At 34.9% G+C, this 17,020-nt stretch overlaps 1 protein-coding gene across 1 annotated transcript in view; it reads right to left on the reverse strand.

The window, feature by feature from the left end:
• Positions 1-17,020, reverse strand: part of LOC118194274 (uncharacterized) — a 40,262-nt gene that overhangs the window by 21,797 nt on the left and 1,445 nt on the right. Inside the window, exons 2-4 of the mRNA XM_085807690.1 lie at positions 11,977-12,127; positions 9,050-9,213; positions 6,251-6,295 (exon numbers count right to left, since the gene is read on the reverse strand). Of these exons, the coding sequence (XP_085663816.1) occupies positions 6,251-6,295; positions 9,050-9,213; positions 11,977-12,127 (360 nt within the window). The remainder of the gene's footprint in view (positions 1-6,250; positions 6,296-9,049; positions 9,214-11,976; positions 12,128-17,020) is intronic.

Consider the following 17,020-nt stretch of genomic DNA (forward strand, 5'->3'; position numbering starts at 1 on the left):
ATGGCCGTTCATTGGTTATTATTAATACAGTTATCGAAGGAGGAGGGTAAACACGTCTGGAAGCTCTCGCCCCCCCAAAAAAAAAGAAATCGCTCCTGCTGCTTCGAAACTGAGTTTTCCAAATATTTCCAAATTATTGTAAGGCTATGCAAAGAACATACATATTCTTTGGATTAGCTAAAACTTGAATATTATTCTGCATTTGGACAAAATTTGTCGCCAAGTTTCTTCAGGAGAGTTTCTCGTATTTCTAGTTCGATTTGAGCTGTCTTTAGAATTCGAACGTCAATCGATTCAGAATTAAAAGATCAACAAAACAATGAAATAAATACATACACAATAAATACGGTTAAACAAATATATATATATGTCATAATAAAAGCAAAAGGAAATGACGGAGCAGTGTAGATGCGTGTCAAGGTCCATATTGAAGAAGAATTTTGATTGCGTAGAAGAACTTGGCAGTCAAGGCAGTTTTAATTCCATTTTTATTTGCAATTGACATATGTGGCCACAGATCACTTGGCACTCTAGTCGTGCCTTTCCACAGAAGATTTACATTCTTGATATTGTTGGGATAGCAAGCAAGCCAGCGAAATTACATCTTAGCACAGTAGAGAGCAAAAGCTGAAGTACGCAGTTATGAAAGATGGAAGCACGCGAAGAGAAAAGTTTTGGTTTACAATTCGGTGATTGGTTGTCAAGAGGCATCTGGTATTAACGGTTACGTAAGATCGCATGATTAATTTGAATGACGCAATGCAGATAAGTTATTACGATTTTAGAATAGAGAGGAAGAATTAATGTTTATAGTTTAATCTATAATTTTGATTCATATATTTTTGTCTTACATATTCCCCCCTTCAAAAAGAAAAAGGCGTAGCGACAGAGAAGCCTTTTTAAAGAGAAAGAGTTAAAGCACTAGCAAATTAAAAAAAATATATAAATAAATAATAAAATTTTGATCCTGTAAAGTATTATTTATAAATATCAATTTTTTAAAAATAGATTCTTAATTTTTAGAGTCCTATTGAATTTTTCAGCATTTCAGTCCAAAAGTCAACAGTCTTTTTTTTTTTTCTATTTTTATGAGTTCACATAATCATAATTCATCAGGGAAGGTTCTTGTTATTACAGAATATCACAAAATAAACTTTTACATAATCGTTACTTATAATTAAATGTAATGCACATAAATATTTATGATACTTATTTCTATACTGATAAATTATATTTTAACACCATAAATATATTAGGAGTAACAGTTTCAGAAATTATGGTTTCACCGTTATTATCTTTCATCTACAATTCCTTATTTTACCAAACTAGAAAGCCTCGCAATACTAAACAAACATATCCATCAATAGGGCTGTCCTCTTGAGCTAACCAGTGTGTTCTATGCACTGGTGGCCCAGGGTGCCTAGACAGTTACTTGAAAAGGCCTCCGTTCCTTGCATTAAGGTAACTGGCCTTTGAGAACTGCACTAATACATTCCATAATAAAAAAAAATATAATAATAATAATAATAATATAAAAAATTTACATGCATTCATAAAATGAGAGCCTCCAACATTATCTTGCATGAAGAGGGTAAAAGGAACAACTGTACAGAGGTAATTACAGGCCTCTGTTGAAGGAACCAGTACACCCTCATCATACTATACTTAACACAGAATAACCCATAAATTTTAACATGCATTTACCATAATTTCATATTACTTATCTATACTAATTTCACTTATTTTTAACATCTTTATTTTTAGAATATTTATAAAATTCGTATTCAAAATTCTCAACAAAATTTCAAAAACATAAAAACTTATCTTAATATCCTTCCCAATGAATAATTTAAATAGCTTAAAATTAATTACTTAATTTGCTCACACATAATTATGAAAAATTAGAAAAATTAATGAACAAGAATTTCAGATTTTCTCAAAACAAATTGCAGAAATTTTAACCAATGTTGAAATGAAAACTATAGAATTCGCAGCACATTAAATAATTTAGTTCCTGAGCTAGGTTCACACGATTGTAATAATTTTTGAGCTGTTGAAAAAGCAGAAGTGCAAATAATTTTCTGTCGCACATACTTGCAAACACTAACTCGGATCGACCTTGAACCCGCTGTAATGCTTAATTCCTAAACGGTAATTCACTGATGATTTAAAGCACTTTTTTTCTAAATATTGTAGAGATCGGCGAAGCAAATTCAATATTCCTTTTCACTAGGCATTCGAACTTCTCAATTTATCGAGAGATTACTTTCAATCTGTAAACACTACACGAGATTATTTTTTGAAGCACTTGCAAAACACCACAGCAGAAGAATGATCTGTTATTTTTTAAACACTGAAAAAAACAAATTTGATGATTCACTTCTTTCACATTATCTTGGATTTATCACAAAACGATGATTTGAAGAGCTGAATTAAATTTTGCATTGAGGTTTCAGGCTGCAGGAAACTATCCTACCGGCTTATATATATATATATATATTAAAAAAATCTGAAAGCTTTCAGATTTTTATTTTTTATATTGGCGGTTTTTTTAACGTTTTGTGTTTCACATTTACCATATTTGCCGGCGTATAAGAAGCAACTTTTCCTTTGAAAATTGGTCTGAAAAACGGGGTGCGTCTTTTCGATACTGAGGTTTTTTATTATACGCGAATTTTTTCTTTCCTTGCAGAATGTGGGAATATTACAGTTACGTAGAGGTCAGTTATTAACTAAACTCAACGTATGCGCATGCGCTGCCATCGACGATCATAGCTGGTTTCGTTTAAACTTTCCAATTTTTGTGAACGACTTTTCAGCGTGTGAAATTTCTACTCTTCAATTTTCTCCCGCGATGTTGACGTTGATTTTATTGATGAAGTTATGGCTCAAAAACAACGTCGACATTGCTATAAGATAGCATACAAGCTACGTGTGATTGCGTATTCTAAAGAACATGGAAACAGGTTATAGAGGACAATTTGTTGTATGAGGACTCAGATGCCGATTTAGAAGAGATTTCTAGTGACTCTTCATTTAGCTCTGGAGATTAGTGTTTGGGTTTTGACGAAGAAGATTAAAAGGTGTTCTTTCCCAGATAGGTTGGGTGTTTGCAGAAAATATTACTTTGTGTTTGTAATACTTTATATTTAAAATACTGTAAATTCATTATAATGATCAGTAATAAAGTTTTATTCTTCAAAAATCTGTATAGAAAAGGGGGTGCGTCTTATAGGCCGGGGCGTCTTATTCGTCGGCAAATACGGTATTTATTAAATATCTTGTTCTTTGCCATAAAATTCAATTCAGCAGCATATTAAACTATAAAATTCAATTCAGCAGCAATATCACAAAATATTTAAAAGAGCATATCTTTAGAATTACCTCTACACAGACTCGCGCGCTAAAGATATAATGTATTCCCCCCTCCGTACAGTGTTGCCATTGCTCGCTTTGAAATCCTTGTGTTTGTTAATCAAAAATTCGTAAAAGTTTTACAAAATATGAAACAGATAATAAAACAAATTCCAAATTCCAAATTTGGGCTTCCAGATGCCTATATTAGGGTGCATTCAAAATTTGATGGCTCTAGGTACCGTTGTTTTATCACAGTGCGAGAAACATACATGTATTTATGCAGAATCTTCATTATTTAATTTCTTTAAATATAATACATGGCACTAATGTCTGGTGGCAACATTTTAAAAAGTTGTAATGTCCGAGGAAGAGAAGGAAAAAGCCTGGCTAGGAAATTATTAGTCCGACGGACCAATCACTGGCGATCGCCGGTTGGTTTGTTTTTTATAAGAAGCAATAAAAAAAAGATAAAGAAAAAGAACGAAAAGGACAGTGAGGGCGAGGGGACTTTTGGCCCTGGATGCGGAAGAGGACGGTAAGATTTTGGTCAAGAGGACCGTCGCAATATTTTTTATGCGGAATTTTTTTTCCTGTCAGGCAAGTAAGAGCTGGACTTACATCTCAAATGTTTCTAACCTATGTTGTTATCTAATCGAGAGTTTTTTTTTTATTTCTTATTAAAGTTTATTATTAAAGGTGCCATCTATGCATCGGCTGAAGAAATCATGTATGAATAAAGTAAACCCTGCGCTACAGGAAGGAATACACTAATTCACTTCCATCACTATCGGACGACGACATCTACTCACAAACGTGATTCGCCGTTATAGTAATTCAACGTAAAATGTCAAAACAAAATTAATAGCCATTCTGGACAAATCGCCCTTTTGGGCTAATAACTATAAAATTATGGCAAAAACATGAACTGAATAAATAAATAACATCCTAACATTACGTTATGATGAATTAAGTTGCAATCTGCTTATAAATACAAAAAATTTAGAAGTTTAGAATCATGCACTAAAAATTAAATGTTAACATAAACAAAGCAATAACAAATTCAAACATAAAATAGTTACTGAGATGATTTTTAAGATAAATGGAATGAGAAAACGTAAGAATTAAAAAATGGCCCGACGCAAATTTACCAATTTTGCTGTGGTAGTCAATGTGTTGAAGGAATGAATAAAAGTTTGCCCTTGTCATCTATAAAAGTTACAAAAAAAAAGTTTCTCAATCAAATATTTTGCTGTCACAAAAGAGAAAAAAAGGAAGCTTTACAAGATTATTGCATTCCCCGTGTGCTCTCTCGTAGTGTAAATGATTAGTATATCCAGTTAGTAAATGGAAGATCCGTGATATAAGAAAGGTACAAGTCCGGCGAGGACGTATCTGTTTTTTTTTTTTTTTTTTTTTTTTTTTTTTTTTTTTGTTTCTTGTTGTATGTATTCTAATGGTATCTGAAATGTGTAAGTTAAATAACGTAATTGCTACACTTAGAGATTTCACTACATTTATAGTATTCGCCCCATTTTAACATTAAATGGCCCCCAATTTAAGAAGAAGCAGCTGGCCACTTTATTATTTACTTATTTTTATTGCACAATACGACTTTAAATGCAAGTTAAAAATATTGTGTTCATACGACTTTAAATGCAAGTTAAAAATATTGTGTTCACGTATCTGCATAATGTTAAAAACAGCATAATAATTGTTCTGGAGATGGTTAAAAAGTATGAGCAGGAACAAAATTTAATTGATTGTTTATCATTTGATTGATTAGATGATCTAGACTCGATCAGTTGTTCTCAAATTGTATTGCTTCACTTCTCACAAAGTAGAAGATATCATTCTGCAATGTCTATCTCCCTCCTGTCTAACTGAATTAGTGTATTTGAAATAGCAACCAAAACAAAAAAATAAAAATAATTATTTCAGTACTTTAGATAGGCACATACAAAATTAACAGTTATTGTATTATAAATTGCTATTATGTTTAATAAGTATAATTAGGAAACATTTGCCACCCGATTGGTATAGTGCTAATTGCTGTGCCGAAGGGTCCGGGCTTGAGTCCCGTAGAAGGGATAGATGTTTGTAAATGTATAGTATCCGTGCGGCATGGGGGCACTCTAAATATGCGGCGAGCCGAAAGTCCTCTTGAGAGGTTAGTGGTAGGGAGAGAGGAATGTGGGAGATCTTCAGACCCGTCGCCCCGAGGTGCTTTCAATCAAAACTGGGGGCGGAACTGAGTTAAATCGCACTGTCACCTATAAGGTGCTCGAGGCTATTGCCAATGACAGGTGTATCTTGCGCTCCTTGCGACGAGGAATTTCGTGGGTTTGAGCTGGCTATAGGTCAGATAAGTGAGCATTAGCCAATAACAACAACGACACGTTTGCATTAACTTCATTGCTTTTACATAACTCTGAAATCTAACTTTTTATGGGCCTTTTGGATCTGATAATTTCAACTATGCCTTAGCTATTCTTTACCTTTAGTTCTTGATGCAATTTGAGTCTATCATTCTGCAGTCGAAGTCTTCTAAGGTAGCAAAAATTTCACCTTGGGAAGCGGGGGTCCTCTTCTATTAAAAACCCTTTATGCATACGTTGTTCGTTTAGTAAAAAGAAATTATACAGAGCTTAAACAATAAGTTAAAATTTGAGCAGTTATTTTTTCTCGTGTAAGCAAAATCTGAACAATCATCCTTTAAGTTATACATTACCTGGAGTCCTTTGTTGTATGTTTACGTATCAAAATCAATCCAATTTATAAAAAGAGACAGTCATTTTAAAGAGTCGTGCAGCATTCTATTAATCACTTACAAATAATTTAGAAAATGAACGGAATAAATAAAACATCAGAAATGAATGTTGAAAAATCGACTTACCGGAATCATCAGTGATGGAAAACAGCTCCCTTATTTCAAAGCGTTCTACAACATATAAAAAACATTCATTTAATAATGACGAAAGCCGAAAAAACTACTTGCAAGTACTTTTAAATATGCAAGTGTTAGATGTGACCACTTCTATCTTAAAAGTTAAGTGAATAAAAATTGTCTTTATTACAAGATACTATAAGTCAGTCGTCTCAAATTGACGACCTACGGACCTCGTGCAGCTCCCGAAGCAATTTTATGCGAGCCGCAAATATATTTTAGTTATGTATTTGTTCTAAATACATAACTAAAATATATTTGCGGCCCACATAAAATTGTAGCTAGATAGCAAAAGTTTGCAGATGGATAGGTTATTAAACAATAAACTTAATCTACGGACGAGCTCTGAATCATCGAGTTTGTTGCATTGCTTGAAGAAACTGAAAGTTAGTACTAAGAAACTGTTTACCGCAACAAGTGTGAGGTAGTTATGTCCAGGAGCAGTTTTTGATTCACTAAATGAAATCAAAATTTTCATGACACAAAAATAAATAAATAGATAAATCATGCTATCCTCGAGCTATATAGTGATACATCGATAACTGTTAACTTGCACGAGTATTTAAATATAGTGTTACGAAATGACCAGCTGCGGTAAGATAGCTTCTCCGAAAGTCGAGTTAAGGGTTGCCAGAAATGGCAACGGAAGGTGGAGCTGATTTTTTTCCATGTTATATTTGAAAAATAAATACAGAACAAAATTAAATTTGGATCCTAATTTATTGTTAAAACTTAGCGAAATAAGATCAGACATAAAGAAATTGATCTGTCTTAAACGAGCTCAAATCTCACACTATATTGTAGAACTAGAGTATTATAACTTTAATTTTGATAATTAATATTAATTTAAATTTGATCGTAACCAATTTTTAATCTAATATTTTTACTTGTGCATATTGAATACAAATAGCCAATAGGTTGTGCAAATGGCAAAATATATTTTTTTAAATATTTCTATTGAGAATTGAAAAATAATCATTGTTAAACGTAGTGGTGGTACTAAACTTTTTCAATTTTTGTTTATATGGCATGTGTTACTCAAAAGGTTGAGAACCGCTGCTCTGGAGTAATTACTTGTGTAGTTGGTTTTATACTTCCAGTTGAACTACCTTCAATGACAGACTTCCAAAGGCGACCACCGCTAAAAGAGAATACTGTTTTACCCTGAGATATAGCTAAATTATAGTTGAGAACATCACCGACCGTCATGTTTTGAAGCGTGTCAGCTTCTACACGAGTCCAAAACTTTCTAGAAGTGTGGAAGACGGTTTTAAGGAGACTTCCTTTTATATACACTGACTACCAATAAGTATTTGGACACCTGTGATAGAAAAGAAAAACTAACTTTATTCAAAATCAATAGTTCGTAGAGCCTCCACGAGAGGTAATTACAGCGGGGACCCTCCGGGGCATACTTTCCACAAGTCTTTGTATGACAGCTAGTAGTATTTTCTTCCACTCGGCTTGGAGAAGACATAGCAGTTCCTTCACCGATTTTGCACGGGTAGTGCACCCCTGAATTCGGCGATGCAACACGTCCCGGAGGTTCTCGATAGGGTTCGGGTCTGGACTCTGGGCAGGCCAGTCCATTCGATGAACTCCATTGGCACCATACCAAGCCTTGGTTAACGTCGAAACATGACAACTGGCATTGTCGTCCTGAAAGTAACAGGGGTCCAACCCGTAAAACTGCCACAACGTAGGAAGCACATTGTCATCCAAAATAGTGCAGTAGGCATTGGAGTTGAGCTTACCAAGAATGGGGACCAAGAGTCCCAGGCCATACCAGGAGAAACACCCCAAGACCATAATTTCACCTTCGCCGAACTTGACTGTTGGCACAATGCATTCTGACAGGAGACGTTCTCCAGGTAGACGCCAGACCCAGACCCTGTCATCCGAACGGTAAAGGGTGAACCTTTATTCGTCACTCTAAAGAATCCGTTTCCACTGATTCGATGTTTCAATTTCGATGTGCTTTGCACCACATTAACCGAGAAGCACGGTTGGACTTTGTGATTAAAGGCTGATGGGCAGCAGCACGACCATGAAAACCAAGCAGATGTGCTTCTTTACGGATGGTATTCATTGAAACAATACTCTCGGATGCCTGTTGAAACTCCTCGCGGATGAGGGCTATCGGTTGGGTGCGGTTCTTCCGAATTTTCTGAACAGCACTCGTCAGTCTCTATCCCCCAGTTTCGTTGGTCTGCCGACTCGGGACACATTCCAACAATCACCGCTCACCTTCCATTTCTTAATCACATAGGCCACTGTCGATATTGGGTACTTCAGATCGCTAGATATGTTCCTTAAGGATCGGCCACATTTGTGATACCCGATAATTATACCTTTCTCGAAATCAGAGAGCTCCGAACTGCGAGGCATCTTGCATGCGACTAAAGCCGATGCTGTTTCCTACACGATATATACCGGCGGAGTCCGTGGCGTACCTTGGAACCTCAGATATCGTCATTTGCATAGGTGTCCAAATACTTATTGGTAGTCAGTGTACCATTTTATAAACATGTCGTTGTTGTATACCAAAAGTACTCATTATGTGCATAATAATGGGATGGTTAGTGACGTTTTACTTGACGGTGTTCATAATATTTATTGATGACCCTTATAATGTTTATTTATTCAAAATATTGCTTAAAAATAATAAACTAAATTTATGATTCGTTTATCTTTATAAAATTGCTTAGATAATTGATACAACAACTATAACAACAAAAAAGGGCTTACTTTTTATGCAAATATTTTTGCTTCTTTGACTTCCAGGTGAACATTTTTCAAACTGGACTGTACAATTTTTACATATTTTAAGCATATCGCAAACATTTCTTGGGTAATTTTGTCCACAAAATGAATGACTCAGGATTCCATTAAAAATCTCCTCAGCATGAGAACTAACAAAGAAAGGTTCAATTAAATCATTTCTTTGTATTTAAATCGTAGGAATAAAAGTATAGGTATTTTAAATACACGAAATGCTGCTTTAACATGACTCTGATTTAAAATGGTACTGGAAAAAAGAATTTTGAATTCCGTTTTTAGCCGGTTTATTTTGAGACGCGGCTCATAGCCGCTATCTTTTAACACCCTTCGACTGAATTTAATATTCGAATTTAAGAAACATTTTAAGATTTTATGTTTATAATAAAAATTGAAGTTAAAGTTTTTGAATTAGCCGTAATTTTATAAATAGACTATATTCACGTCATATACGTGAAAATCTAAACTACGTCAAAATAACTGTATAGATAACAAGATAGTTGCATGTACTGCTTGTCTTTTCGAGGCAATTAACATGAAATCAACTTTGCCCTCTACGTGAATCGAACTACAAGGGCGTTTTTATAAAGATACCCCATCATTAAGGTACTGGCACTTTTGCACAAGTCGACTATTATCGGCTTGTAAAAAACGACTTAAGGTAAGGCACAGCTCCTTAAGTCCTAAAGGTATAGGCACAGCTATGCCTGAGTACTGCTACAAAAGCAGAGCTTTCATTTGTTTTGTTAATCAGAATACTAACTAATAATAAAACTCTATTTGCATAGCAGTGCCATAGTTTTTTAGTAGTTTGAAGTTTTTTTTTTTTACAAATTAGAAACTAATATTAATAAGCGAATCACTGCAGTTACCTTTACGTTGAGCCACACTTATAAAGGTTTCTGCGTTTTCGAACAGTTGATGATTGTATAACGTAGCCATTATAAAACAGTTTCCCGAATTACAGACTAGTTTCTATTGGATGTTGTAATCAGAATATCACGAGGAAGTTGCGAGAGGAATTCTATAATTCCTTATACTTTGCCCTACATGGACCAAAAGACCAGTCTGGCAGTTTCAGGCAATGATGAATTATTGTTCATCACATTTTTAGTTCGGATATTGAGGGAAATTAGGACAAATCAAATATGGTCACGTCGGTAATCGAACCACGGATCTTCCAGTTTCTTGTTGGATGTATTAACCACTTCACCACTAAAAGCTAAAATGCACTAAAAGCTTTCTTTAGTTCCTTATAAAGTTTTTTCAAATTTTTACATAAAAATTAACAAAAGTTTCTTTCATTTTCTATCAAGATGATTTTAATCTAATAGGTTTAGAATGTTCAGTAAAACAAATAAATTAATAATAAATAGGAAAGTAGTTTAGTTTATACAAGGAATTTAGTTAATACAAAGATGATGATTTCAAAATATTCTAAAAGCTTAGATCAGGTCAATTAATAATTATGGAAAACTTCAGAAGAAATTAACTAGATTTTAACGTTACACATGGCGAAGACTACAAACCCTTTACGGCTAGTCTGTTCGTCGGGATTCAAACCCGGATTGAAATTCGTTTGTCTTATCCAGTCGGTCACTGTTGAGTTCAAATGCTAGAAAAATCTACTTTATTCGCAGTAATGAGGCAGCATTAATTTCCCTTCAGTACATAAGTTCTAATATCTCTCTCGCTCTGATTTTACAGTTAGGATGTGCTTAGATGTTTTAATATTATGTGATTTGAATTAATAATAATTTACTTAAATGACTGTTCAAATAAAGACTTAATAAAACGATTTATTTGAAAAAAATTACATATCATTTGTACTTTTTTTTAAATTAGATTTTGTTGTTTGTTTTGAGTTTTACAAAGAACATAATGCTTCCATGAAGGATCTTCTAAGAGAATTTGGATTATTTTTTCACGTTTAAAGCAAAACTTTCTTTTATTTTGTATATGTTACGGTGAAACACCGAAATCTGGAGAATGTCGACTTTCACCGGTGAATGTCAACATTCACACAGTCGCTTGGTGTATGTCCGAAATATTTTCCAAATACTCTTATTTCTGACTTACACTGGTCAATGCCGACATTCACCATATACTAATGGTGAATGTCGGCATTGACCGGTGTAAGTCAGAAATAAGAGTATCACCATATACTAATGGTGAATGTTGAACATATAACAATATTATATTTTCTTCTCCGTAGTTCAGTCGCGAATAAACGCACTTGAAACTTGAAATAAGAACTTAAGAACATGAGAATCTAAAACGCACAATACATTCAAAAGGAGAAAGGAAAATAATAGAAGTTAAAAACTTACTTAATTATACAGTACGTTCTAAATGAGAAAATAAAATAACAGTAATAAAAAACTTACTAAATTATGTGATTCAAATCTTATTTATTGCAACAACTTAAACTATTATGGCACTTTATGACCTCTCTTTTCGACTTCCACCAGAGCATATCTGTGATTGTCGACATACACCGGTGAGGGTACGAATATACAAGAATGTTGTGAAATATTCGGTCTTTCACCGACGTATTTGATGAATGTTGATATTCTCCAGTGAAAGTCGACATTCTTTAATTTCGGTCTTTCACGGTAACATATACACACTATAATTGTTCTAATATAAATTCTGCTTTCTTGGAACTTATTTGCCGCGTAATAACAGAACTTGATGTACTAAAGCCACTATTTTACATAAATTATTTTATCTTAAATCATATTATTGTAGATAACGCGAATAAAAATCCCTACAAAAATACAAGATGTTATATAAATCAAGTAAAGAAATAAGCAATTTCATCTCATGCGAGATCACAGAGAACTACTGCTTGTAAACCAAATGTTTTTTAATCAGACAATAATTATTTTACATACTTTGGTAAGGGTACAAAAGTCTTGTTGAACCCTTCGCAACCACACGAGATAGAGCCATATTTTTCATCCCTATTCAGTCCATTCATTCGCTGTTCCATAAATCTGACGATTACTCCATCAACAGAGTTCTTAGCGAAAAACGCTAAAAGTGCTACAGGAAAGAAAGCAAATTTACTGCATGTGATAAATCGTATTTCATAAAAAAAAAAAAAAAAAAAAAAAAAAAAAAAAAAAAAAACATTTTTTTACTCATATTTTATTTTATCATCAGGATCCTGTTAATCTTTTAAAGTTCAAGTTTCAGGACCTATATAGAAAAATTTATTTAACTATATGTTTAGCTATAAAGTTAATAATCAATAGAATGAGGCGCCTTGGTTCAATAGAGAATAAGAACGCTTATCGTCAGTAATGCCCAAACATTGCCAACAATCACCATACAGGGTGTGAGTCATACAGGGTGTGAGTCAGAAGTTTCAAGACTGGTTCATTTCTGAGTAGGGGAGCGCGCGCGGACCGGTTCCGCCGGGTGGGGGAAGTAGTGAGGGTCTCAGGTAACGAACTGACGCTGCGGCTGTTGCCTCCGGAACCCTGGAGAGTGCGCATCGCTTGCAGCATGGAGTCCGTGTCATCGACCTCGGTCGAAAAGTGGAGAGGCGAAAATGGAGCAGCACTTGGAGCAACGTTATGCGATTAAGTTTTGTGTGCGACTGAACAAAACCGCCACGGAGACTCTCGGTATGCTTCAAGAGGCCTTTAACGAAGAATTCATGTCCCGTGCAATGATTTTCATGTGGCACAAACGTTTCAAAGATGGCCGTGGGAATATTGAAGACGACGACCGCTCTGGGAGGACATCATCAATCCGAACGGATCAAAATGTGGAGAGAGTGCGGGAACTTTTAAACAATGACCGTCGTCTTAGTACTAGATTAATTGCCGTTGAACTGGGACTCAGTCAGAGTACGGTGTGGAGGATTGTGACGGAGAATTTGATGATGCGAAAAGTGTGTGCCAAAAGTTTTGTCGGCGGATCAGAAAAACGACGCATGACTGTTTGCCAGGAAATGCTCCAACGGTTGAATGTTTATCCGAACCTTCTGGAGAAAGTGGTTACTACTGGATCAACGAGTACGATCCTGAGTAGTCGAAGCATCAAAGCTCAGAATGGCACAGTGCTTCTTCTCCGAAGCCCAAGAAAGCTCGCATGAGCAAGTCGCGTGTAAAGTGCATGCTTTTTTTTTTTTTTTTAAATGGTAAAGGAGTGATTCACAAGGATTTGTTGCTCGTGGACAGACTGTCTCAGGTGACTTTTACGCTGGAGTGCTTCGCCGCTTGAGGGATCAAGTCCGCCGCGTCCGCCCGGCAATCAAGTACGATTGGATTCTCCACCATGACAACGCCGAAGTTTCGATCAGGTTCAAGGTGACAACACTGCCGCAGCCACCCTACAGCCCCGACTTGGCTCCAAGTGATCTTTTTTCTCTTCCCTCGAATAAAGGCAGGCCTAAAAAGGAAGCGATTCGACTCCATCTACGCCATCCAGCAGGCTTCGACGAGAGCCCTTGACAGCTGGCAGCGCCGTATTGATGCTGAAGGATCATATTTTGAAGAATTTTAGTCCGCTGTACTTAAATGTCCAATAAATTTCTAGTTTTGTGGTAAGTCTTGAAACTTTTGAATCACGCCCTGTATGTGCACCCCCCAATTTAAGATTAGCCAAGATCCGAGACTTTTAATTTCTGAAAACATCGTCAAAAGTTTATATACATTAAACGGATTTCATTTGAAGAATATATATTTTTATGTAGCTTGCTTTTGTAGTAAAAAATTTTCCTTAAATAAAATTTTAAATTTTCTTACACGTTGCTGGTTTTGTACTAAATAATATTTTTAATTTAAATATTCTTTCAAAGGATGCCGTAAATTTTTGCACTTCTGGAAATCAAATAAAAATATAAGAGTAAGTTATTTTGCAAAGCTTTTCTTAAACAAAAGTATGTCTGGGAGTATGGACTATTAAAATCAATGAGCGTTTGTCTGTTTGTTTGCTTGATGTTTCTTTGTGACATTATCTCCTCCGCAATAGCGGGGAATTGAGCTTCGACAGAGGTACTGCAGGATTCCTAAAATTCGTGGGAAGCCTTTTCGATAATTCTCATTTTCGTACAACATTAACCGAAGTATTAATTAAAAACTCTAATTTTCGCACCCTTTTTCGATTGACAAGAGTCTGATGCACTGGAGATAAAAATCTGCTTTATTTCGAAAAGTCTCTCCACTGCTTGCTTTATCATAGAGTTTGTCATTTAAAAAAATCTGATGTGCAAACCACATGACTTAAATATTAAATTATACGTATTTTTTCCTGCATTTCATTTAAACTTATTTCCTCGAATTTTATTAGAGACATGTTTCTCATTAAATTAATTCAGTTATCACTTCGCGGCAAGCCAAAAATACATAAAAACTCAAAATATCTTCATTAAAAATTGAAAGCTATAGAAAAACATAAAACATCAACTACAGTTAAAAAAATTTAAAAAAAACAATTTTTACTATTAAAATTAGAGTTTCTGCGTAAAAACAAGCAATTCAGCCAGCAGGCAAGAAGACAGATTGATGCACAAAACTAAAAGTTTCCTTTTGGTCCCACTCGGCAAAAAGAAAACTGAAGGTGCAAAAAGACTTAATTTATTATTCTGCTAAGTTTCTAACGTAAACAAATATGACTGCTATGTTAAAAATATTAAGCTTAGCCTCACTTAAACAACTGTTAAATTATTGATAATTTTAAGACTATTGCATGCAGATTAGCTAAAGACATAAAAACTTAAACCGGAAGATATGAACAACATAATTCAATCGCTTTTAAAGCAAGAAAATGCATAATTTACCAACATATAAAAATAAAAATCTAAGCTCACTGAGCCGAATAACAGTGTGGATTTAGAGAATAAAACACTTTTATTCAAAATTTCTCTATCATTAAGGAAAGCTGGTATTAACTACATTTTTAAATTTCTCATCTAAAGCGAAATGATAATTTTTACTTAAACCTTAATCGGAGGTAGTAGTTGACTACGACAAGAAATTTAATGTAAAAAGATCTTGTAATTTTCCCTTTTAACTATAATTAATACTTTCTAATCTTTCTGCTAGCTTTATCAATTTAAATAAACTGGTAAACTTTACTTTTACTAAAAAAAATGGGGTTCCTGATTTCAAAAGCGTTCTGTATCCCGATTACGTGAAGACTTTTAACTTTTATAACCTGAATTTTTCCTTTTTCTTAACTTTAAGCCAGTTAAGCTTTGTCGCTTTAAGAGGTTACAGTGGACATTATTTTTTAGAAAGTTTCATCCGCCGCCATGTTGGAGTTGCCAGTCTCCTTCCTCTTCGGTTGTACTTTCTACAGACTACACCCACGATTCGCACCCCCACACACATATTTAACATAATGGAACATTTTGAATACACGTAAAAGTACTTTTTTCTTCTATTGGACACTTAGACCTGCATCTCATACTTTTTCCAAGAAGTTCAAAAGGCACGAAAACGTCCATGTAACCAGCCCGTGGCCCTGAAATCAACCCTAGTTGGAACTACCAGTGTTCTGTGGCTTTTACTTTTTTTGGTATTTCTGAAAATTTTCATTTAACTTTTTCACTGTACTGGGTCCTGGGAGCTTTCTTGTCTTCATTACTTTCTATGCTAGTGAGCTGTGGAAAGTCTTCGGGCTTCTTTTGGAATACTGCTGGTTTTTTTAGAGCGGGTTTCTGTTCAAATTTTTTTTTTGTAAACTGCACATCCAATGTGATTTTCTTTACCGAAAATGCACGTAGGTTTTTCTTCTTTATTCATCTGGCACATATTGCTTCAATTAGGTAGACCACATTTACAACATCTTTCTTAGTTTGTGCACAGGTGCTGGGAGTGCCCCCACTCCTGACACCTGAATCACTGGGTCGGCCTCTTTCGGAGGTTATATTTTTCAGTAACGATGTTAACACTAAATATATTATTAAAATTATAAATATGATATCCATTTTTACTTTTCTTCAGCTCGAGCAGCCAAATTGGTAGTTTTTCGGAGTTGTTTTTGCGGGATCTGCAAAATTGCTTCACCTTTAATATGGAGTATTTCCATCTCTCTGGGTCTTTAAATGTTGCTTCCTCTGTAATTTTGTCAGGGAGATTCTTCAGGATAACTTTTAAAGGTTTTTCATGGCTCGTAAGATAAGTATGGTGGGGTATGCTTTTCGTCTTCATAAGTTGCAGAACGGACTTGTAGCCTTCGTGAGATTTTACATTCAGAAAAAATTGAATTTGTCTTAATTTCAGCTTCAAATTCTTCCTTGCACGAGTTTTTGAGTTCTTCGAGTTGTGGCCATTCTACATATTCTTGTTTGAATGCAATAGGAGAGGGTACGTCATCTGGGTTGATTTCGGTTTCATCATCAGTTTTAGCATTATGAAGTCTTTCGAAGTGGTTGCTTGGGGAATTTCAATAGGTTCTTGGTTTTGCGGAGCCTTCGCGGTTTTCTTTGGGGAAATCCATGGCTCCTCAGACTTAGATTTTTGCTTTTCTTCTAGTTTACTTTTCTTCGGTTTTTGTTCCTCATTTTCAGATATTAAAGGGGTTCCATTTCTTTGAGAATTTATCAATTTCTCATAAGCTGCTTCCGGTCCTTCTACTTGAATCATTCCTATAAATTGTGCTGCTTTTTTAGCATCAGTACGAGTTAGTTCTGAGAACTGCTTTACTTTCCTCTTGACATTTTTCTTAATGAATTCCTCTTTTCTCCATCGCGCTGGTTGTGACTTCGAAGTTCGAAAGGAGCATTCCGAATTTACATCCGAGTTCGAATCCTCTTCATCGGTAAAAACATCCGGAGTCCTAAAAAAGGATATTTTTCGTATCCGAGGATACCTAATACAGAACGCTAGTAAAAATCTTAGGTGAAATCAAAAATACTGAATTGACCGCCTAAGGTACTGGGTCAGCTACCTAAGAGGAGGAATGAGTGAAATGTGAAAATGT

This window comes from Stegodyphus dumicola, chromosome 1, assembly GCF_044657685.1.
Source record: "Stegodyphus dumicola isolate Sdum_Otavi_A_Nest chromosome 1, ASM4465768v1".
In the NCBI taxonomy this organism is placed as follows: Eukaryota; Metazoa; Arthropoda; class Arachnida; order Araneae; family Eresidae; genus Stegodyphus; species Stegodyphus dumicola.